Source organism: Sapajus apella, unplaced genomic scaffold (assembly GCF_009761245.1).
Source record: "Sapajus apella isolate SASKATOON/1434 unplaced genomic scaffold, GSC_monkey_1.0 scaffold18, whole genome shotgun sequence".
In the NCBI taxonomy this organism is placed as follows: Eukaryota; Metazoa; Chordata; class Mammalia; order Primates; family Cebidae; genus Sapajus; species Sapajus apella.
The window spans coordinates 7179082-7205052 of NW_022436958.1; the positions used below are offsets into that span (position 1 = coordinate 7179082).

Consider the following 25971-nt stretch of genomic DNA (forward strand, 5'->3'; position numbering starts at 1 on the left):
GTTAGAGAGAATAGTAAGCGTATAAAACAATGTCGATTTGTACATGTTTGAATCAATTGAAGAAGGTTGAAGAGGTGTGAATGTTTACGACCTTCTAGTCAGGCTGTTTTTGTTTTGTTTTGTTGCACTGCAGGTGACTCCTGTGCTGTAATTTATTATTAAGTACACTTTGAGAGCACAAAACCCATAAGTCTCACAATCCTTAAAAATATTGGTGAAGAAAACGACGCAGAAAAAAGAAAATATAATAAATAAAAACTCCTTTTATATTACACTTTATGTACAAATTGTTTTCTTTCAAATTGTTGCCTTTATGTACTTGAGCCCATTTTTGGTGCTATTGACATATTTTTATACTTATAAATGATGATTGGAAATCTTGGGCTCTTGTTGAATAGCTTTGTGTTCAACAGGAATGGAGTAGACATTAAGCAAGAGGTGTAGGTACATGAGAATATCCTAAAGCCACTCCCTTCTTTCCACTTCCATTTCTGTTACTGCAGAATTCTCCTGACTGTCCTCCCTGCTTCTATCTTCCCCGCAAGAGTCATTGTCCACAAAGTAGACAGAGTGGCCTTTGTAAGATTTCAAGCATGCAACTCTCCTACTATCATATTCCAAATGACTGTCTATTATTCTTCAAGTTAAATTCAATCCCCTTTCATGATTTGTAAGGCCCTCTTTATCTCATTACTCTGCTTTTGTTTTACTTCACGTTAGTTTGGACATGGAAATTTGTTATTTATTTTTCAGTGTTTAGTGGCTATTTTCACCTTAGAATATATGGTCCGTGAGAGTATTGACCTTGCCTGTCTTTTTACTACTGAATACCTAGAGCCTAGAACAAAGTGTAGGTAGATGATAATGTCAATAAATATTTGTTTATGAAAAGATAAGTGCCATAAAGGTTGACTGGGCTACAGAATCAAGGAAGACTGTCTGGAGATTTGTGACTTTTCCTGGTCGATAAAACAGGGTAATTTAGAAGAGAAGCCAGGAATTATTTCAAATAAATGATACTATATATACTATATATACGGTACAATTTTAGTAAGTTGGCAGTGATGAAAGGTTGGGTTAGAATTCTGTATCCATTATGTGCTTCTGAAAAATGAAACAACCCACCAGCTGAAAACATATTGCCATAAACTGATGAGAAACAGCAACTACCTCTAAGTATTTAAATTTTAAGCAATTTTACTAAAACTGTGGTATTAAAATTGGCTAATTTTATGTTCACTTTAGATCCATTTCCTAAAAGAGTCAAAACAGGACATCTTTTTAAAAGAGCTATGGAAGGTAGAATACTCAGGAAATTGGGTGCTGAGTCAAGGGAAACTTCTGTTTCTGTTCATTTATCTTTCTGCTTTAGTTAATTTCATGTTAGAATTTTAAAGACTAGAAACTGAGCAATGGAACACAAATTCATCTCTCTGCTAAATGCACTGGGGAAATCAAGTAATCTGAGCTTCTGTATAATACCACCTATTCATACTTTGATGGTTCTCCTAAAGTAGAACATTAAAGGAAAAAATGTATGGTGATTACCTCAGTGGTGTCTCAAGCACTGTGGCAAGTACTATAGTGTTACCAAAGCTAGACAATATTCCCTTATCTCAAGATGTTCATGGCTACTTGAGAAATTCATCAATATAAATTATTAGAGTGAGATTCTTAATAATTATTATCATAGCTATGACTTATTCTGTCTAGATTATGGGACAAGCATTTTGCATGCCTAATTGCATTTGGTATCCACAAAAATCATGTAAAGCAGTTTATATCCCCATTTTAAAGATAAGGAAGCTAGGGTTAAGAGGTCAAGTACCCAAATTTACAGAGCTATTTGGTAGGCTGGGTCATGATTTGTAGATAGATCTGGGTAATGCAAAGACCATGTTATTTTCAGTATGCCGTGCTATAATTTTGAAGCCTGTTAAGTGTTAGCAGTTAAGCAATGCTGAGCTTTATTCATGAAGCCCTAGAGTCTAAAAGGCTCTATAAGAATCCTATTTTGTTTGATGTCTAAAACAATGCCATCTGTAGGAAACCTGTTGTTTCTTCTCTGCATATATTTCCTATGCAGAGGTGCTGTAAAACATGTGAGGAAGAAAACATTCTTTTGCCTTAGTTTTTGCCACATTTCTTGTGTTTTTTCTATTTCTCTTTTTCTGTATCCTCTTGATTCTATGTCTCCTCTTGGCCCTTAATTCTCAAAAATTCCTTCTTAGATCCACCTGTCCAATATGGTAGCAACTAGCCACAAGTGACTATTGAGCACTTGAAGAAGGGCTAGTATGAATTAAGTCTAAAAAACACCAAATTTTGAAGACTTAATACAAATAAAATATAAAATATCTAATTATTATTTTGGCATTTATTATGTGCTCAAATGATTAAATTTTAAAATATTGGGTTAAATAAAATTATTAAAATTAACTTTACCTATCTCATTTAACCTTTCCAATGTGGCTACAGGAAACTTTTTAATTGCATGTGTGGCTCACATTACATTTCTATTGGATGTCATGGCTCTAAACCATCTTCTTTTTGGTCTCTTTTCACGTTCTTATGATTTCAATTTAATCCCTCAAATACGGTCTCTAAATTTCTATCTTTAGCCTTGGTGTCTCTGTCAAAATTGTCCGTTATTTCTAATTGTCATTTGATACTTCCTCTATGATGTCCCATCAGCAGGTTAAACTGATTGTGTTCCACATTAAATCCATGACCTCTCCCAAGGCTTCTTCTTGTCTTCCTTTCAATTCCAATTTCATCTCTACTCCCGAAGTCACCCAAAGTAATCTTGTTATTAAGTGACATGATATAATCCATACCATGCATTCCATACCACTTATTCCATACGTTCAATCAATTTCCATACTTAAGCAGCATTTCTTTCTTTCTTTTTATTTGTACATATCATCATGGTCACTAATTGGTCATCTATTGAGTCTCACTTAGAGTACAGCAAGAGTCTTACGCTTTTATATTGCTATTTCTCTTGCCTCTTTATTTTGCTTCTTATAAATGTATTTTAAAGCTTTAGGGTGATAGTTGGATTCGAGTTAACTAATACAAGTAAGAATGTCTATAATCTATTTGTATTCTATTTAGAGTTTTAAAAGTCATTTGCATACATTATTTTACTTGATTATTCTAGAAAGCCAGGGAGAAAGTGGTAGCTTTTAGTAGACTTCATAGAAAAAGGCAATGAAGCATGGAGAAGTTGCATTTTGGGAGGACACAGAAGAATTAGAATACATTTCAAGTATAAGCATTAAAACGTACTTTTTCTCAAATTCTAGTCCGAAACTTTTTTCTTTCTTGCGGAGATAGTAGAGGTATTAAAAGCACAGGCTGGACGAAGACAGAAAAAAATGAAGTTCAATTCTGGGCCTTCCCACTTGCTAGATACTATATGTATTCTTTTGGGCAAGTTACTTAATCTTTCTGAGTCTGCGTTTGCTCATCTGTAAAATGGTGAGTTTCCTCCCAAAGGAAAAAAAAATGAAGTATGTAAACATGTTTACTCTGCATGAAGCACATAGTAAATCACTTTAAAAAGGCTAAATGCAGCGGTAAGAGTAGCCATAGTAATAATTATTTTGGTAGATCTTGAATCAAAGAGTGACCTTTTATTTTTCTTCACTATGTTATATAAAAATCATGCTAGGATAATTTTGGTGTATTTCAATTCTAAGTATTATGATAAGATTATGAAACTCATCAAAAGGAATTTCTTGCTATTAGTTTCATTTCCTCTATACAGCTGTGTGGGGGAGTACAGTATAGCTGTGTGGGCAAAGGGAAGAAGAGATAACTATTTTCTTGTTTGTTTACCAATTTTTGGTTGATATGGAAATTTTCCTTCAAGCAGCTCAAGATGTGCCCTCACTAAAAATACCCTTCAGTTACGAAGAATTAATATTTATCACATAAAAAATTCAAAAACAGGTAGGCAGCCATTGACTCTTAGACCTGAAATTAAAGTGAAGCAAATAAAAGCTGCAGACATGAGGAGAGAGAAGAAAGTAGAATTCTTTTCGTGCACTTTTATTTTAAATTTAATTTTTGCATGGAGTGGTAAGGTAGATAGTCCACAAGGCAGATCTAATAGGGTCCTAGAAAAATGAATCTGAGAAGAAAAAATATAAAAGGAAACTAGGAAGTCCAGAGAAGAATGTAAGTTGCTAACCCCAGTTAAGAAGTCTTTTGTCTTTTTTTTTTTTTTTTTGCTTTCTTTTGTTTCATTGTTTTGGGGGAGGGGCGGGGGAATAGCTCGGGATTCCATATATGTAGGTTGAATGAATATACCAATCTCAGTCCTAATTTTGAAAGCAATTGGTATTAGAGCATCTATTTTAATGGGAGCAGGGTGTGGCAGAGGGGAGCCCAAGGGCTGACAAAATGCTGGGGAGACAAGCAGCTGTGGTGCTGTCCACAGAGAGCCTGCTGTGTCCTATGGCCAGCTGGCACTGAGTTTTAGGTTTGAAGTCTGGCATTAGGAAAGGAGATTAGCAAGTGGGCAGTAGGTTCAGGGTGGGAAACCAGCTTGACAAAATTTTGGAGACTAGTCAGCATGGCAGATGTGTAGAGCATACACACCCTGGGGCAGGGATGGGGGAAGGTGAAATGCAGTGATCTGACTTCTCCTGACCATGATGAGCTGTCTTGTGCATACATTTGGCAGCTTTGGATGTGGAGAGGTAAGCACGAAACACAGGAATCCAACAACACTTGGGACTTGGAGTCAATAGCCATTCTAATCATGGTAGCAAACTTGAACTTGCTGGAAGTGCTCAGGGCTTGGGGGAGTTTGACGCAGGGGCAGAGTGTTGAATGAGCATACCAATTTCAGTCCTAATTCTGAAAGCAATTGGTATTAGGGCATCTGATTAATGAGAGCAAGGCATGAGACCAAGTGTCTATAACACTCTAAGTACAATACAGAGTAACAACACTGACAAATATAATGTCTGACTTTAAGGAGTCCACAGTCAATTTGGGCAGAAGAGGCACACAGCTCATATAGAGAACAGAAACCAATATAAGGCAGGATATAATTGTCTGCCAAAATATAATAGGAACAGTAAAGGAGGCCAGAGAAAAGAGAGGGAGGAAAAGAGGAACTTGCTTAGCAAGAACAAAGAGCACAGCATAATATCCTACTCTTTGTAACTAAGATCATGTTGAGAAAATTGTGAGAATAAATGAAGTAATGTTAATGTTTGATGATCCTCTTTCTAAAGCAGTAGTACAAATGCAAATGCAGTCTCCTGGTTCTGCTATTCATTTGCAATCTTACCAGCTTAGATTTTAAAATAATACAATAATGAAAGTAATATTGACTTAATATGCAGTACAATCACCATTCAACCTATGCATCAGAGGAGCAGTGTTCCTAGAGGAGATTGACACCACGAGCCACAGTCAGGCAGTCAGGAATGTCTCCAGACCGGTCGGGATATCTGTACAAGAGAAGTGGGTAGGAGAGGACCTGTGGACCAGAGGATGTCTGGATGATGCCTTGTCTAAAGGATGTAGAAGCTGTCCACCCAGGCTATCTCTTACCATACACACCTGGATCAGTTTGCCACATCTTATGATTTTTCAAGAGAAGACATATAAACATTCTTTTCTGGTTTTTTTTTTTTTTTTTTTTTTTTTTTTAAGTAACAACCCTCATTTTTCAATTGGAAATTGATTCAAAACATTCCAAAACATTGTTCAGGCCCAACAACATATGTCTGTGGGTTGAATTTGGCTGGCAGTCTGCCAGTTTTCCACCTCTTCCCGAATTTATAGCTGCTCCTAAAAAAGCAGGAGCAGAGGATAATGATTAGGGAGAACTGGAGTCCTCCAAATAACTTCTGTGTATGCAATAAATCCTAATAAATGTTTAGAGACTGACTAGAGCATTAGATTATTCTGTGAAAAAAAAACATCCATTTATGTATAGCTTCTTCATTTAGGTCCTTGTTGTGTCTATCTAGCTTGCATGACTGGGCTCGTTTTCCTAACTTGAAAGAACAAACTTTCTTTTGCTGCCAACCCTCCCCAAAGCATTTTTTAAAAAAATCATTAAAAGATGTCTCTAAAAGTTTAACTTGACTAAACTTGACTAAGTAATAGTGGATACATTTATCTTTGCGTTGACTGTTATTTTTGAGTCATATGATGTAGGGTATAAAGCAGAATATCTACATGTGTGGATGCACTGTTGTAAGTGAGATGAAAGAGAGGTTGGCACACCTTGTGTTGTGATAACTGTGGCAACCATTTAAATACGTATACATGTGTGCATGCTCACATACACACACACAAACACACACAAGAAACCAACCAGGGAGTGCGCAAGATGGGGAAATGTCACTGGAGCTTGGTTGCATAACCCATTTCATCACATATTTTCTCTTTTAACAGATTAGATAGATCTGTTTCAGACGTAGGTGTAACAAAGGATATAAGTAAATAAGACAGAGAAGAAAAATGTTGTTATTTTTAAATTAAGTGCATAATTCTACCAACCATTTAAGACTCCAAATATTTATGCATTTTCTTTACTTTCATGTGTCCAAGTAAAAATCCTGTATTTCATATTGTGAAGAGCCTAAATTTAGAAATTTGGCCACACTAATTTGAATTACAGTAGCACTCAACTGGAATCTATTAGTTATATCACATATGTAACCATCTCCTCCTCTGCCTCTCACTTTGTGGAGAGAGGCCTGGGAAATATACTTTGAGGAAGGAAAGACAAACTAAATTTGTTTAAGTGGAGTATCTAGTCCCCCAAATAACTCCTAGATTAATCTTGACAAGGAAGTTGAAGCGCTTCAAGAGACTAAAGGCATGAAGAGAACCTTCAGTTCTTCATCCTAGAGAAAAGAGGATACATTTTAAGGTGCACAATGAATGTCGTATATTGCATCTGTTGTCTTCAAAGGCAAGGATTGAAAAACTCAGTAAAAGTTTTCAATTTAAGTAATATGAACTGGCAGATATTTTTTCACTATTTTGATTATCTTGGCTTCTTGAAAGAAAGCCTAAGGATACAATATTTTGTGGAATCTTTTTGTCTCACACCCTTTGGTGTTTATCAAGGAGAACTGTTTTCTTTCTTTTTCCCCCCTCAAACAGTTACTTGAACCGCTTAAGAGCTAAGTCATCTCCCTCTGGAAAAAGAAATAGAGAGCCATCAAGAGACTGGGACTAACTTCACAGTAACATGAGTACATGCTAAGCCCTGCTATGGAGAACCTACTGCAAAAAGCAATGGAACTGAAATTGAATGGGCATTCCATACACTATTTTTATTTTTTTTAACTTTTAAGTTCAGGGATATATATGAATATTTACAGCATCACTTTCATGCACCTGTGTGTCTAAGTATCTATTTACTTACCCACTTAGCTACCTACTCATTTATCTCTATTTCCAACTATGGGCCATACCCCTCCCCCTCACCAACATGTTCTACAGTGAACTTTCATTCCCAGAAAGCTTAATTAGAGAAATAATATGAATAAAATGAAGATAGCAGCAATGGGCTGTAAAAATAAAAAGACATTATAGTAATGAGTAATCATTTTAGAATAATACAGGTATAAAATTTTAAAAATAACAACCTTTATAAAAATAACTTTTTAAATTGTACTTTAAGTTCTGGGGTACATGTGCAGATCACGCAGATTTGTTATATAGATATACTCGTGCCATGGTGGTTTGCTGCATCCATCCCCCAGTCATCTACATTAGATGTTTCTCTTAATGTTATCCCTCCCCAATCCCCTCACCCCCTTCTATCCCTCCCTTAGCCCCCCACCACCCCAGTGTCCATGTTTTCTCATTGCTCAACACCAACTTATGAGTGAGAACATGCAGTGTTTGGTTTTCTATTCTTGTGTCAGTTTGCTGAGAATGATGGTTTCTAGCTTCATCTATGTCCCTGCAAAGCACATGAACTCATCCATTTTTATGGCTGCATTGTATTCCATGGTGTATATGTGCCACATTTTCTCTAACCAGTCTATCATTGATGGGCATTTGGGTTGGGTGCATCTGCATCCCTTAGGGGTTATGACAAAATATGCAATTTCTCAGCCTCTCCCTCATTCTCCTTAAATGGAAATATCTGTGGAAGGTTCAGCTAAGTCTGCATATTTAATAAGCTCCACACATTGACCACTGAGAATTACTACATTAGTTCTCTTTCTCATCACTGCCAGAAGCATTTGCACATCTGTAACTGGTTGAGTTATTTCTGACCCTGACTTTCAGGTGAAACATTAACTTCATACAAATAATCTTTAATTCTAGTAGAATGGGATTTTGTGGATTCAACAATAAATTATAATGAGTGATCTCACCTTTTGGTCTGGGCTTGTGATGTTCTAATCAAGTGTATTCCCACCTTATTTACAAGTCCCATCATTTTAGTGGGTCACCACTTCCTCACTGGGTATTTGCTTTGTCCCTGACCACAACTTCCTTTGCTGGTAACCTGGTCATTCATTGCCTCACTCTCTTGCTAGGTTTGAGGTTCTGCCTTTCTATTGCCAATCTCCTTTGTGGGTGATTGAGCTAGGCCTGAACAAATACCTGGTATTGAGAACTGTGCCACCTAGCAACAAACCTCCTAGTTGTTAACAATCTGCAAATCTGAATGTCTCAGTATTGCCCCCCTCAGATTATCAATGACTGTTTCTACTTACCTGTTGTATAACTCTTCCTATTCAGCTTGTATCCCCAGTTTCCAATAGTGGCCTAGATTGTGACCACTGATCTATGTGATTACTTGACACTGTCAGCACCTTTCAAATTGAAACTTTTGTGACCACATGTGACTAGGAGATCTCTCCAGCAACTGGTCACTTCAGATGGAAAGCCAGTTCCTGGTCCTTTCAGGAGAGATGACAGGTCCTTCCAATTTATATACGTATAGTGGTGTGTGTGTGTGTAACTTTCTTTCCACACCAGACACAAACATTATTTCCAGATGAATCACAGTTCTAAAAATAAATAAATGTTGAAACAACAAATCACTTGAGGAAATGATGGGAATAGTCTTTTTTGCCTTGAATTAGGCAACGGCCTCTTAAGAGGGCAATAAAAAGCACTAATCATAAAAAGAAATAAATGATAAGTTAGACAATATTAAAATTAAAAACCTCTATTAAGGAAGAGATGCCATTTAGAGACTGAAAAAGCAACCTACAAGTGGGAAATGATAATCATTGCAACATAAATATTAACAATAGATTTGTGGTTGTAATATTAAACAACTCCTATAAATCAGTCAGAAAAGGACAAACGACCTGATTTAAAAAACAAGCAAAAGTGTTGCACAGTCACATCACCAAAGAATGTTGCACAGCAATCATCTTTACAAATAAAAGTTTGAGTGAAATAAGCCCGGAAAGAAAAAGTATACTCTTTAGGTTTTCATTGATATAAAGTTCAAAAACAGGCAAAACTCAGAAGACAGAAATTATTAGCTTTACTGGGGCAACGTGGGTAATGACTGGAACAGAGTTTTGCGGGGCTTCTGAAGTGCTGATAATGTTGTGTTTCTCGCTTCGACTGTAATTACAAGAATGTGTTTAGTTTGAGACAATTCATCGAACTTTATATGCAAACATAGGCACACACACACACACACACACACATACAAACAAGCTATTTAAAATGTATTTTACTCATAAATAATTGAGTAAGAGAGAACTGATTTTTAAATGCATTAAAGGAGATATTCTGAAAACTTTTAATGATATAGTCACCATCCTTCACAACAATACACTATGACATTACTGTCCCATCATTAGACATGCTCTTTTGGCACTGAAATTCAATCTAATAAATTCAGAGTTTGGAGACATGAGCATTAGGAAAAGACTAGTAGATACAACAGCAAATTTGTTAAATGATACAAATGTCAACCATATTTGACTGCTGTCAATTACTGATTACCGTTAATTACTGTGGATTACTAATTATGCAATATGCAACTTCCACATATTTGAACTCTGGGCAGGCCAAGGTATAGAGAGCCTGGCATAGCTACAACCAGTGGGTGATGATATTTATTCTGCCCAATAAAAAGACTTCCCAGCTGAGTCAAACACTTTAAGAAAGAAACACTGTAGAACAACAAATCCTTGGAAACTGAAACAGTCTCAGGTTAAAATTTACTTTTTGCACTTGATACTCTCCCAACAAAGATTAGAGAATTGGCTTGTCCCAGCGAGGGTCTGAGACTCCATTTGTTTCCCCAGTGTTTTCTAATACTATGGCTGCTGAGCAACTTGTTCTACAGCTGATGTTTTCTCTTTAAGTGACATTTCATCATCAGTGCCCTAAGATAGTCACCCTCTTTTCCCTTAATTGATACTTGTACGCAAGAGGCGGAAAATCGCTCAGCATTTCTTGCTAGATTAGGTCAAAACTGACAGAGGAAACAGAGAAGATTGCATTACTTATGCCCCTTATGGCTCTCATCTGTATCTAAGAAGATTGCCATTTCATAAAATTTCTTATGCTCCCTAAATGTAATTACAATGGTGCAGGCATTTTCTTCCTATTTGCTTTTCAATTTTTTACTACCTGCCTGATCATCAGAGGGAAATTCAGAAGCAGTTCCACTAATCTTAACTTTATTTTCCTTCTATGTCTTCAATTAGATGCAATTGCACCCTGGGGACCTTTTCTTTAAATGCTTTATTTAGTTATTTCTGTTAAGTCTTTACCTTTCTTTTCATTTGATTGGTGACCAGAAGCATTGAACATGTACCTAGATGTTCAAAGTGAGGTTCCTAAAATTCTGGAACATTTTTTCCATATCACAGGGTGCTCTTTTCATAAGATTAATGTTTACAAATAGATACTGTAATATTTATTCTGATTTAAAGTTAATTAAGAAGCATCCCACAAGCATGTTATATATTTGTTTTGTAGCCTCAAGGGTCAAGGATCCTTACTTGTGGATTACTTTTCATCAAGGATCTTAGAAAGGGGTTATACCTTAAACAAAACCATCAAATTTCCCCAGGATCTATAAGACAAAACCCCAATTTTTTAATCAAAATAGTGTGGTTCTCCTCATGCAGTCTTAATCAACCATAGCTTTCCCACTTAGCCACCAACACTGTATGATCTTGTGTGAATATTCACTCCTCTTTTCCTTCAATCCTGTATCTCAGCGTATACTGCTCTTGATATCCCCTCTCTGCCTGTCAGTCCTGTTTATCATACGGCATCCAGGCCCAACACCATCTCTGCCTTGAAATCATCTCCAGTCCCATTCTCCATTGCACTCTAATCAGACTTCATGGTAGACAAGCACGCTTGTGCCTAACTCTACTTCAGGGTGCTTAATAACTGTGCAGAACCTGTGGGATATAGCAAGTCTATGTCTCAGAGTAGAGGCTCAATAAATATTTGAAGTGTAAAATCAGCTGCTTTGCTCCCAATAGGATGGAGTTTGAAAGGCTAAGAGCTAAGAAAGATCAAGGTTGCCTACCACACATTATTCTACTTTCAAAATATATTTTCCTTGACATTTTCACCATTTAAGATGGCTGTGTGCAGTGATAATAACTGTATTACAATTTACCATGCCTCAGACTTGTCAGACTTTGTCAGCAAATGCAGCATATACTCAGATTCCCTGCTATAAGTTAAATAAATGCAAAGCCTTATTATCACATTTCCTGTGTATAACACCCACCCTGTCAAAGACAATGTTACCCAATGGGGTGGCTGTGGTCACATTCCTTTACTGTGATCTTCCTTTCTCATTATATTCGACATTTTTGAAACTGAGTTTTATTGCACTCTCTCAGCTTACAGAAGTGGTCTGGGGAAATTAGACTTAATAGAGATGTAGAAGCCACAGGGAGAAAAGAAAAGGAAAGTGAACTGGAAGGAAACTGAAATTAAAATGTTATTTTGGTAAATGGCTGCTGTGGTGGACACAACAAACAATTGCAATGCAAGTTAATTACTGACCTGTCAGGAAAGTGTGATGCGAAGGTTGTGGCACACATTACTGGAGCTACCACGACCACAAGTCATTTCCAAAGGGGAACAGACTTGTTGTATCACAGATCAACATAAGATCTTTCCAGGGGATAGAAATGAGTTTCTCCGAGAAACACTATTTGTCTGTGGAGTTGCCATGAGCTCTTAGCAGACCTGGAGAAACAGCTCTTCTCATACATGCAGAGAAGGGAATGGGGTCATGTCACCACAGAAAGTTAATGCATGTTTAGGCAGGGGGGATCTTGGCTCCTCGTGGTGAATGTGCTAAATATACAGCTCTCTTGCCACACAGTGAAAACCCAGGCTAACACTCATGAAATAGGAATTCCCATTGCTTGCCTCCGATATTTTCCTCACAAAACTCTCAGTGATAACCTATGTCTTACAGAAGCTTCTTTCTGTTTTTAGGGAAAATGTATCAAGTACCTAATGAAATCTGAAATTCAAAGAAGACTATTCTCAAAGTAAAAATTCCTGCAAATAGTATGATTGTGATAAATATGTTCATTTTTTAATGAGAAGAAGACATAGGATTATTGGGAAATAGAAATATGGTATTTTTCACAATAAAAAAATTTATGTGAATCTCCAACCATACTTTAATACTGGCCTCAGAAGGCATGAGAAACATTGTTTCTTTCTGCCTCTGACCTACACTAAAATATCCATAGTTAGTTGACTTTAAGAAATATTAGTGAGGATGAGTTATACATTTTTAAAGTTAGAAACTTGGTCAAATACATTTTCTCATTGACAATGCTTTGCCAGGCTACATACACTGGCATTAACTAGTTTCCATATTTGTTTTTCATTTATACATTCAACAGACACTTAAGTATCTGTTGTTTTGTCAGGAAGCACCAGAACATTTATAATTGATTACATGGAAAGACTTGCGTGATGTATACCTAACATGGCTACATTATGATCATTTTATCTGCCAGATTTTCTTTACAGTTCTTGTTACCTATTCTTTCCATACACAATTTCCCCTTGATTTAGGGGTCTATGGCGAAATCAAAGATGCTGGGGGTTGTAGGCCCTGAGTGTCATCCTATAATTATTCTGAACAGGATGTGGCACCTTGGGGAAGATGTTCAGGATACTCACGCCTAAATTTTCTCTGCTCAGAAGCATAAAGATTATATCATAGTGCCTATTTAGTTGTTCTCATCTCAAAAAAGTCTTAATATGTTTTTACTTTTAATGTTGTCGATGTGAAAGAGATGTCAAAAATACACTTTCTAACCCAAAAGGGCAGGCTGCTGAGCCTTAGTGTAATTAACAGAGTTCAACAAATAATTGGGAGAGCAGCTATGAAAGTTATGATTAGATGAAATATCATGTTCCCTCCTATTTGCAGTATAAGTGGGGAAATTGAGCCCAGAAGCCCAGGACACTATCGAACCAAGTTTCCTGAGCAGAGCTAGAGTTCGTGTTGCTCTTATAAAATGCATTCTCATTACTGCTTCCTGTTTTCAAACAGGATTGAAAGTAGAACTAGTGTAATATCACAAGGTATTCCTGCTCTTCTGTTAGTACATGTAAAATCAGGAAGTCTAGAGAAATAATGAAGCCAGTCTCAAGTGATTTACATTTCAATTTCTAACTCAGGGATATTTATTTGGAGAATTTAGTAAAATCAATGGATATCTCAAACACATGCAAAATGATCCAGTTCTTCAATATTTTCATTAGTCATTCACCAGTGCTCTGTGTGCCTCCTGTAAGAACATAAATGCACAAGGCATCAATGTTTCCTCTAACAAAATTTAATAGTAACAACAATGATGATGACAGGAGTGGATGACATGTTCTAGGAAGAACAAGGGGAATACCGAAGAGGCACATAGATCAAGCAAAACCTCAACTTAATATGACTTGTAGTTAACATGCCTGATGTTACTAAATTGCACAGAAATAAGCATAAGCAAATATTGATTTTGTAACCTACTAAATCCAGAAAATTGAGGGTCAGTGAAGAATGAAAACATGGTTGGAAGAACAGAATATGATTTAACATTCCTGTGAATATTTTTGGAATAATCATGCAGAAAGACTCACAAAACTGCAGTTCCTCATTCTCTTTCAGAGAACACCCTGAAATTAATACAGATATTGTGGTATTAGTACAACCACACCTAGGTTCTGGAAGCCAAGTCAAGACGGACTCTGGGGTGTGAGGGTTTCCTTTGAGTCAATGTTGAACAGGCTTTGCAATGGAATTTCTTCCCTAGAACCTTATTTCATAAAGGCTAAAAAATAAGACCACCATGGCAGCGACATTGCATCACACAGCTCTAGGAGGCACCATTTCATAGAATGCAGTGCTAATGTCCCGTCCCCAGTCACAAATCCCACCTTCTCTGAATTTACATAAGGGCATAAATGGAGTGGACTGATCAAGGCTCTTCTACTCTAAGACAGTTCTTTCACGTAGCCAGAAGAGTTTCCAGTTTTTGAGATTCACTTAAATCCTTCCTTGGGAGTTAAGGGAAAGTCTGACTAATTATTAATAACATTGTGTTAGCTAGTCTAATCACTTCCTCCCATATCTAAGTGATTCATAGGTAAGGAAGAATGGATGATGGAGATTTTTATAAATTTTGACTCTGTAGTTGGGATGAGGCCTAAGTTAATGCTGCCGTGGGTGCTCTGGCAGCTGAAATATGAAAAGGATGACAGGGTGTCTGCTGGAGGAAAAATAATGGTTAGGATTTAGACAGGGGGAAAATGGGGAGTTGAAAGAGAATAAAGAAAGGAGTCTAAGCAGGACCCCAAAACAACTTGCAAAATATGGCCTAGAAATAGCCCTGTCTGCTTGGTATGAGAGGCTCCTATTGAGATGAATGAGAGGAAATAATCTCTGAACCCACAAATACAACAGTCACAGGTCCCACAGCCACTGATACAACTGTCATTACCGTCTTGTCAGATTTCCATCCTCCACCGTCCTCCTTATGTCCTGCAGCAGGGCCCTGCTTCCCTCTCAATTTGTCTCCATTCTCAGTTCATCCACAAAAACCATTTAAGTCCAGGGCAACCCACATTCTCTCCCTCAGCGTGTCTAGAATACCAGCCCCTGTGTGGGTCAGAAGGAATGGGACTCTCAGTCAATCATTCTGCCAGATGAAAGGTAAGGAAGATGATCAGACATCCCCACAGAGAAGTCAAATACCACCTTCTCCATGAAATCCATTGTTTCTTTCTTTCTTTGAACTTCCCTCGTACTTATGTTCCCTTCATGACACATTTCAGTACCTACCTTATAATATCCCAGGTATCTGCACATCTCCGCATTACCGAACCCTTTGCCAGAAATGCCCAAATGGTTATTTCTGCAGTGACTTAGCTCTGGTATGATCTGATCTTTTCTTGCAGACTTTCTCTCTCTCCACCTCTCACTTCCACCTGAGTTTAATGCCATTGCTCTTCTCCCTACCTGGGCACAGCCCTAGTCTCAGTTAATTATTTATCGTTTCTCTATTGCCCTCACAAAACTCTGGGACACTTGGTAAACAAAGATTGTCACCAGTCTCCAAGATGGTGCCAGATCGAAGGGATATATGTATGTTTTCTGTTGATAGAAATCTTTAAGATGAGGTTTTGTGTCATTTTCCTCTATCTCCCCAGAGCAATATAGTGCTCTGCAAAATTAGAAATCCCCAAATATTTAACCATAGAAGAAAAATTATGAAATAGCATCAAGCGAATGACCTTGCCAAACAAAGTGCATGGGAAAAGAATAAAGAGAACAAGCGGAGTGGAGGAGTGTTAACAAAATGTGAGGATGGGGTCAGATGGAAAAGGAAGCCAGTGCTGGAGGAGAGACAGTGAGCAAATTAAGAGAAATAGCATTAACACTGTGGTAGGGAGAGAGATCCGCCTGATGGAAAGATCTGAGGAAGGAAAATCTTGAAAATGTTTTCTGCCGCCTGTCCCATGAAAACAGAGGTGGGGAAGCCAGATAAAAGTCTTTGTTGTAATCCAGCCTTTTGACAGTAGCACATCACTAGGAAAATTATGGTTTGATTGTGAAATACAGGAATGCAGCTTTTGATTTGATACTGAAATTTGTGCAGCTTCTGAGGAAGCAACATGTTGTATAAATGGTACAAGTTTGAGCTATGTAAATACTGTGGCTAGATGCTCTTGGCCAGAAGAGAGCAGCTTCATCCTGAGTGACTTCCCCCACCAATATTACAAACACACTGTCTTTAGATTTTGAATATGTTAAGAAATGGGGGAGATCAAACTTTGAATGCACTAAGAGAAGAACTCAGAGAAGAAAATATTTTTCTAGAAAAATATATTTTTCTTAATACATATTTCAAATTTTTATTTTATACTTATTGAAAACAAAACTCTTGCATTCTCAATTAGATAATGCATTACTCATGGAGGCACATAAAAAGTAAAAATAAGAGCAAAATACATTGGCTAAGCAATTCCTAAAACTTTTATATAAACATCTTCGTTAGTTATAACTGAAGAAACATAAAGTGCAAATGTTTAATGTATAAATTTGTTTGTTTTTAATATGTGTAAATGCCTATGAAACCATCACCACAATTAAGGTAATAGACATATCCACCATTCCCAAAAGTTTGCTCCTATCTAAAGTGATCCATACTTGTCTCTATCCTTTCCCTAAGCAATTACTGATCAGCTTTCTGTCAGCATACATTAGTTTGCATTTTTGAGAATATTATATAAATGAAATTATACAAAAATGCCTCTTCTCCCTCTTCCCCTCCTCTTCCTCCTCTTCCCTTTCTTCTTCTCTTTTTATTGGCTTCTTTCACTCAGCAGAATAAATTTGCAATTCATCCATGTGGGTTTATGCATCAATAGTCTGTTCTTTTTAATTGTTTATTTTTTCATTGAGTAAACTAAAATTTGTCTAACTAATCCACTGTTGATGGACGTATGGGTCTTCTCTTGAGAACAAAATACCTGCTCCACCACCACTTTCTGCCTGTTTTACTGGAAAATTATGAGTCTCTCTGATCCTTATTTTTTTCTCTATAAAAATATGGATTTAATGGCTATTTTATAGGATTTTTGTTAGATTCAATCATTGAACAGATGGCTTAGCACATAGTAGATACTAAGTATTAGCTTCTTTTCTAAGTTGTCATTTAATTGGCTTAATGGTATTTATTATAAAGTAACATTTTTTTCTCCTATCAAAATGCTTCCTTTTCTATTCATCTTAATGTCTGCCTGCTTGACCATTACAATGAATGATTCTAGCCTCATTGTCTGTCCAACAAACATCGGGGTAGCTATACCCTTCGGTCCTTAAAACATGATTCTTCTTTTGGGTTATATTCGCTCCCATAACAGACTAGTCACAGTATTGTTCAATGTACACACCTGCTCGGTTCCCCCCATAGGAGGTCTATTAGGTGAGACTTAGAGACAAGAATCAGTCAAGAAGAGGTGTTTTTATTGCAACCATTTTGTTTGCAATGAGATGTTGTGTTCACTTGAGGGACTTTTGGGGAGGGGCATTTGAAGAGGATTATGGATGAGGGGCTCAGTTAAAGCTCTCCCAGTTCACCCTCTGATGCTGCCACAGTTTAGTCCTTTTCGTTTTCTTCCTCCAAATTCTATTTTTCTCATTGCTGCTCCTTTAAAGTGTGCCCATACTAAATTTTCTTGCCTAAATTAGACTCCTTCTATTAAAATAAATGGTGCTGATTTTCTTTTTCTTCATATTCTTTATAAATATGATGTCCAACTAAGATAGCAAATCTAGTTCAGTTGGCAGATGGCAGTGGATGAAGGAATTTTAATTTCCCCCTGTGGATATTGTGAGTGGAGGTAGGGGCTCTGGGGTCTGTTTTGCTCTGACACCAATTTTACTCACTTAAATTTGACCTTATTCATAGAGATTTTTGTTCACCAAGAGAGGGTGCTAATGGCAGCATGTAGGGGTAAAGTGGGTAATAGACCAGTGAAGTTGTGGATAAAAAAGCATATATCCTAAAGACAATTGGTTGGCAACATCATTTCTATGTAAGAAAGATGGTATCTCATTGCCTCAAGGAGTTTCTTAATGGAATTAAGATATACACATCGATGGTTGTGCTACCTATAAACTTCTGAAGTCCTCTGTTATGTATAGTACTATCCACATATAAAGGTCCCAACTGACAAAATACTTACAAAGTCACTACTTTTTTCTTCACTACTCTCAGAGAGTTGAAGACTCTTGTTTATCAACTTTTAATATCCTAATGATTAATAGGGACACTCCATCAAAAGTTTTTCATGGGAAAGCATATGTTTAGAATAACACAATACATTTTATATTTTATCAGGATAGCACTATAATATGCAGAAATCTACAAATTCTGATACTTCTGTGGAAACACTGAATTCTACCCGCCACGGCACAGGAGCTGTGCAAATGAGAATCAAAAATGCCAACAGCCACCATGACAGGCTCAGCCAGAGTAAATCCATGATCCTCACCGATGTTGGGAAGGTCACTGAACCCGTAAGTCAAATACCCCAAATATCCCAAGTTTTCTGTCATGCAGAATTTTGTAAAAGAAAAAAAGCTAATTAGTCTTGTTGTATTTGTTTGCCTAACGTGCATGAGAAAACTGTTTTTGGAATGCATTTTATCTTGCCTACTTATAGTCATAATAATATCCCCAGTTGCAAGAGAAGAGCTGGGCTTAATCCAGAGTGATAAAGTGGATTTGGAGCTAGACTGAAGAGCACCTTTGACTCATTTTAAGGACCTCTACTATCATGCTTCAGTGTCATAAAAATAATGAGGTTATGCTAGCATGTGGTGTTTGTACTTCCAAATACAGTACATCACTTTGAAAAGCCAGAGGCTAAAATTAGCTAAGAATGAATTGAGAAAAAAAAACATTAAAAAAAAAAAACCTGAAAATCTCTTCCTTAAAATCTCCCAATAATATACATTACTGGAAAGTACGATTTGATTTGGAGTGGGCTTAAAGGATTGAAATGGTGTGGCTATTTAAGGTTTGGAGAGGAAGCCATTTTGTCTCGATAATGTGTCATTAGGAAGATTTGAAATAAAATAGTTAGAGATGAACTCTACTGCCAATTGTGTCGCTGGCCCTGCACGCATCCTGAGCCACTAAACCCACTGATTGCGATGGGTCTCCTCTGGTTAATTTTCTTCCATAATGGTGGTAACTTGCAGCTGAGGCCATAGGATGTTACAAAATTATTTATGCAATGTTAGCCACTCTTTTGGACCCCAGATCTATTTTGTTTCTCACAGTGAGAGCAAGAACGAGGAGAAATAGGTTAGCTGGGGACAGGCTGAGTTCCAGTCACCCTGAAGAAACATGTGAGCTATTAATTGAGTGTTCTGTTAATATCATAGGGGCCTATGAAATATTCAGCTTCCTAACTGAGTTATTAAATGAGATAAACTTGCTGAGTAGCATGTTACTGATTATATTTATTCCCCATTTTTCACTCAAAAAATTAACCCACAGCAATCTCAGGAGCTTGAGAAACGTGTGATTGTAATCATTCTTTCCTCAGGTGTTGTAGACAAATTTAGCATGAGGAAGTCAGCAATTACATTTGGGGAGTAAGAAGTACATCCTTAGATAAAGTAACTAATGAGATATGCATTTTCCTTTATTTACTTTCTCATTTAAAAGTATTGTCTCCTGGGAAGTACAATGCTGCCAGCCTGACTTTGCTTTTAAAGCAGCTAAAATGTTCATCAACTATGAACTTGAGACAGTGGTTAGAGTAAATTATTGGACTCTCTATAATGTATTATCGGTAAGAACTGTACCTTTGAAAAAGTTTAAAAGTTAAGTATATTTAATGATGCCTAACATATTTTATTGGCTGTGTTTAACAAAAGGCACTATGCCGCAGTTGTTTTTGACAAGCATGAAAACATCACAGCATGAGACTGCAAAAGGAATTATGGAGAGAAATTACAAGTGATCCATCTCTCAATGAATTATCCACCTCAATAGCCCGCAGAACTCAGCTACCAATTAACACCTACTTTATTACATGTTGGGATGTACTTAATAACTTTCATGTGTTTATGCACTATTACCTTGACTGATGCCTCTTGTACAATTAGGCATAATTGGCATATCAATATGCAAAAGTTAAAAGGATTAACCCTCTTAAAACTAATGAGCATTTCTGTATCCAGCTGCTAAATGAGACAAAATTAGCATTTTTCACTTTTGGGCAGGATTTTATCATGCAGTTTCTCATTGTTGATATTACCTTGTTACATAACTTTAGTTTGGGGGGTTGTATGCTGGACTGCTAGAGAATAAGAGTTTTCCAAAGTTAAATTAGCTATAATTATCCCAGCTTTTGTTTCCGCATTCTTAGCCTGGGCAATATGTATTCCTCGATAAGGAACAAAAATAAAAGTTACTTTTGGTTGTGTGTGCTCAGTGCATAATTATATAAAAGGGGTATTTTAGTGAGGATGTGTCATTTCACCGAGAAAACTTGGCTCAGAGATACTGTATTGAAAGCTTGCCATGGCACTAATTTTCTTTCTGTCTCAGTTCTTTTCATCTCTTTTTTCCATGCACAATTTTCTGACTAGATACTGACAGAATGTAAAGTATTTTGGCATATTTATTCAAACAAGCCTGTTAAAGTTATCTGCTCAAGCTAAACTAAGAACCTGATTTTTCAGAAGTTGGATGGTGGGGTGAGGTCAAGGGGGAGATGTTGAATTTAGCGGTGGGAAAAGATGGATACTAAACATGTGTGCAGAGATTCACATGCGGTAGGGTTTGTTTTAACAGAGGTATGTATATGTAGTCTTTGCAGAAAAAAATTAAAAGTAGAGATCATGCATATGTCATGTATCCTACTTAATGTATATGGCATATGCATACTACTTGTTCACTAGCATAACAATTATGCAAATCTCATATGACTTACTGGACTATATAATAACACAAGGATCTGCTATTACATTCATCGTGATTTAATTCATTACAAAAATGATAAAATATTCTAAGGTCAAATCAATTCTGTAATTTTCTCATGAATTCATAAATTCCTCTTTTAAATTTTGTTCAGTTAAAATGTTTTTAATATGACTCTTAACTTAGAACACAATACAAAATTTTCCTGTGTAGGTTGTCAAAGCTTTGATTCTTAGTGTCTTAAATCAAGGAATACTTTGATATGTCAATATAAATATTTATCCAACCCTAAGCTATGCAAACATAGGCAAATTTACTGATTAAGTTAGAAATTTTGATAACTTAAATGTTGCAGGGAAGCATTTCAGTAAAACAGGTGTGAATGCTCCGTTAGTATTTTATTGGTGGTGTGCATCTTTTTCTTTAGACATCAAATAATCATCTAAAATTTAGTTAATATAATCAACGCCTTTTCAAAATTCAAAGAGGTTACTTTTCTGACCTGGGAAATGTTGGAGAGGTGGGCAGTTTCGAGAGGCGGAGGTGGTTTGCAAGAAAATCACCCTCTTTAAGAGAGATCTGGAGAGCTCCCTTTGGTGGGGAAAGAACAGTCTTTGGTCGCAGTGATCTGTTGTCCTGTCCTGAGCACCAGAGTGAGACCTCTTAAAAGTAAACAGCTTATGAACCAGAATGTGTTAAACAGAAAATCAGACAGCTGAGTGCCAGTAGATGGGGGCAAGTGAACTGTGCCTGTTTAAGGTCTAAAAAGGCGAATGTGCAATCCAGCAAATAGCTATTGCAAAAGGTTTAATGTGGTTTTGATGTTATTTATGAGAGGGATGCTCCTGCCTAAGACACAGTTTAGAATAGATATTAATGAGAAGTTTAAGTAGCCAGAATCAGGAAACTGCAGACATATGACTTGCAGGCAAGAGTAGTTTCGACATTTAATGCGAGTGTCTTAAGCAACAACGTGTATGAATATTCACCGTTTCCATCTTGTAAACCCCACAGAAGGGCATTACTTCATTCATGGCCATCATGAACAGGAAAATATTTTTTTATTGGTGTTCAGATAAAGACTTAGGTGGAGCCATTTTTAAACATTAACCTACAAGATTCCTTTTACTTCCATTAGCAGACTATGTTCACTTTTTAAATATATTATCAGAAAAAAAAGAGGAAACAATTTTCTTTTGTTTCTTACTTCTGTGATTATAGGATACTTGCCAAAGTTGTGGCTAGCCAAAAGGCAGACATAAAAAATGCTACTAAAAATATAAACCTTCTGTTTAGTAGAGTTTTTAAGAAATATTATGAGATTGCAGGGCTTGTCCATGTTTACTTCAAATCAAGCATATAGTTAGGTATGAGGCTTTGTTTGTATAAATTGTCCTGAAGTGGATCCTGATATTTAATTAAAATGACACTAAATCACATTGAATTGATAAGACTTGGCATCTCAAACAAAGGTAATTGCCCGTATTGGTTTTGTGCAAAAATAGCGCTGCTTGGAAAATGTGCAGCCAACACAGACTGTCAACTCCATTTATAGATCAATATGTGAAAACCATTGATCAGGCAGGCATGTGTAACAGTAACACTTTGCATTTATTTGTTGTTTTTATACCACATTAAGGCTTACAGGATTATAGGATTCCTAAATATTTTGACTTCCTCATAAATATATGATCTGTTGCATGTTAATTAAATGAGAGTCTGCAGCCATTTCTAAAATTGTTTTTAGTTTGATGATTTCCTTTTATTGCTGTGGATCGTATGATCTGAAAATGGATTAGTTTCCTTCTGCATAAAGATTATTAAAGCTTATTTTAATGTGTCCTATTTAGTGTAAGATGTGACTGTCTTTTTGCTTTGAAAAATATAGATACAGACAATTATTTTCTCTTAGCGAGTGGCTGATCTTTTTTTATTAACCGGGCATTCTCAGTGCTCAGGGTAGAATTATTTCCTGACATATTTTGCACACCCTGTAGACAACGGGTCTTCTTGATTTCCCTGATAGAATTTGTTTTCTTTCTTTTCCTTTAATCTAGCCCTGTAGTACAGGCATCCGACCAAACATAATGTAGAAAATAAACTGATCATCTCAATTAAATTCTAGACACACACAAATATAATTTAAATTCTATTTTTCTGATTCAAGAACAAGCCTTATGAACTGTTCTTATACACTGAATTCTTCAGTTAAATCTTTCTTATCTCATCAATGTAAGGACAGTGTTTTGTTCCTAATCTTTATTGGACTATTGTGGATGACATTTGTAAGCCATTTTGGTTTACAAGGAAAAGCTGGAGGACAGTGGAGTGAGACTCTCCAAAGATCCAAGCCTCTGATATGACTACGCAATAATGTGTCTTTCACTGCAATTTTCTTTGCCACTGAGAGGGCAGTTTTGTTGAGATTTTTAAATATTTTCTATATACATTAGGAGTGTTGCTTTCGAGACAGTGCTTTCTATACAATATTAAAATAATAAGCAAGATGTTGGAAACAGCAACAAACAAGTAAGCATGAAATTCAAAGGTTTTCTAAGGCACTAGTCTGATATACTTTGCAGACATGGTGTAGAACAGATGAAAAAGTTTGTTAGCTAGAATTTTGCCTTTTACACAATATGCCCCCGGGGGGAAAAAGAGTCAAAAGCCACTGGAGATTTTTTTCCTTGTCCTTGCCACCCCTTGCCATCTCATGCTGTGAAAATCTTTAACTCTATTTACCAAGCACAAATTGGACTTGTCAAAAGGTTCAGAAAGTTTATGACAACAGTGAAGAGTCCACACTTCAAAGAAAGAGCTAGGGCTCTCACATCCACTTACGTGGTTGCGTCGTTTCCATCTTAACCTGAGCATAGCTAAATTTGTTTATAATCTCCTGCTGATTGAACATGGTGCTGAATGTACATGAGATACATTTTTTTAAAACTTAGTCCTCTGATTACTAATTTGAATCCAAAACTCTAACCTTGTTAGCATCTGGACTTATTTCCATAATAACAACCCCTTCAGAACCTACAAAGTAATGAATAATTGACAACAAATGAAATGTTTTGATAGTTGTCGGCACAAAGCATGTTTAATGTTTTGTGTTGCTTCCTAGCTAATTATGTAGATGACACATTTGTCAGACCTTGACTGCCATTAGAAACGTGTTTCCAGAGGGGAGAAAAACAGGCTATTCATAGAGTAATTAACTAGAATGCTCAATGACCTGTGAGAGATTCAAATCGCTGCCAGTTCAGACATTGTTTTGTTACAGAGCAGAGGGGTAATTAAAATTCCAAATTACAGTCCTATGATGGAGCATTTGTTTGTTGACAGTATACTCTTACTCTAGTTTGTTAATTTTTTTTTAAATTGCTTCTAATCCATTTTATAGCTTTAGGAGTTCCGTCTGAATTTACTGACAACTAATATTATGGTAAATTGTACTTCAGTCGCCTACTGCATGCCTCACAATTTCAAAGGACCACAAGGTGGGTGGGATAAAACAGCTCCTTCTCAAGACTGACAGATCAGGTGCTGTCGATAAGAATGCCTCTAACATGGAATATCTTGTCAAATACTGCTTCCAATTCTATATGAGGAGGAAATGAACTAGTGGAAAACACAAAGGTAAAGAGGAAAGCAACAGTGAACAATTGGAAAGGAGCAAGGAAAATTACTCTCCCGATCAGAAATGATTGATTAAGTGTTCTGTTGCCGAGGAGGAGAGAAGAGTGAGAGCTGAGGATAATTTGGGAAATGGTGTTGAGAGTGTGGTGCTGAGTTCAAGGCAGAAGATGTGGCAGTCTGTAGGAGGGCTCACCTAGATCACTCAAAGGGTGGCATGTTTCACAGTCCTGCCTTTCATCTCAGGTCAATAACAAATCAACAGATAATAGACATCATTCATCAGATGTTTCAAGGAAATGTTGGGATAGTTCACAAATCTAGCTGGCTAAAATCGTCTAAAAAATTCAGTTCCAGTGAAACATGTGTTTAGGTTGCTGAAAGTGAGAATATAGTTTTATTAAAAAGATCTGACAGAAGTCACACGGTGTTTGATGCAGGCGAGCTGACAGAGGCATCCAGTGAGCACTGATTATCCCGAAGTCACTGTCAGCTAGGATTGATTTTCACTTTCTCCGTTTATGTAATGGTTCCTGTAATACAGCTGACCCCGAATCACGTTACCTTGTCATTTCTCTGCATGGATCAAGAAGAGATGAGCTGAAAATAGCTAGACACTGACCTTGAACTTACCAGAAAAGTGAGAAGTGACAGTGGGGTTTTTCTGTAGTTCATGTACAAAGATGAAGGCACACTGTTCCTCTGTCAAGTTCACTGCAGCAGCACAAGGGGGCAGAGCAGTACTGGAGATTACAGGTAAAACAGCTTCTGCAACAGCACGGAAAGATTCTGAAATACGGAGTTAGAGCCAGAGGTCTCATTTTTACATCTTAGTGTAGACATAAAGGAGAATTACTGATGAATCAAAATCTCAGGTCCCCTGATGTTCATAATCAGTAATCTAAAAGTGTACATTCTAATTAAAAAAGATTACCTAATACGCTGCATGCCAGCAACTATGTTTTTCCACTAAATTATTTGCAGCATCTCTTATTTAATATAATTCATATAATACACTTCACCCTTAAAATAACTTTGGAAGCACAGTCAATATTATTAGGAGAGTTTTAATTTGTGGCAAACTCCCAAGGTGATATGTGTTCCTTTACATACAATTGTATCACCAGATGGGAACATTCTTTACATTTTACCAAGTATTAACACCCAAAAATTAAAACTGGGGAGTGTTTAATGGCAATGTGCACTCACAAACAGGTAAAAAGCAAGCTAGAAAATGGTGTTTGCCATTTGACTTACATTTATTTATGGCTTGTACATTTTCCCATTTTAATATCTACCTCAATTTTCAAAAATGTATTTTAATAGATCATCATTATGACCTTGATTAATCTAAAACAACAGTATGTAA

General features: G+C 36.6%; 1 protein-coding gene across 4 annotated transcripts in view; it reads left to right on the plus strand.

Moving 5' to 3' along the window:
• ARHGAP15 (Rho GTPase activating protein 15) overlaps positions 1–25971 on the plus strand; it is a 637215-nt gene that overhangs the window by 7152 nt on the left and 604092 nt on the right. For all 4 annotated transcript variants that reach the window (XM_032286210.1, XM_032286212.1, XM_032286217.1 and 1 more), the window contains exon 2: positions 18372–18550. In XM_032286210.1, the coding sequence (XP_032142101.1) occupies positions 18386–18550 (165 nt within the window). In that variant the 5' untranslated portion in view covers positions 18372–18385. The remainder of the gene's footprint in view (positions 1–18371; positions 18551–25971) is intronic.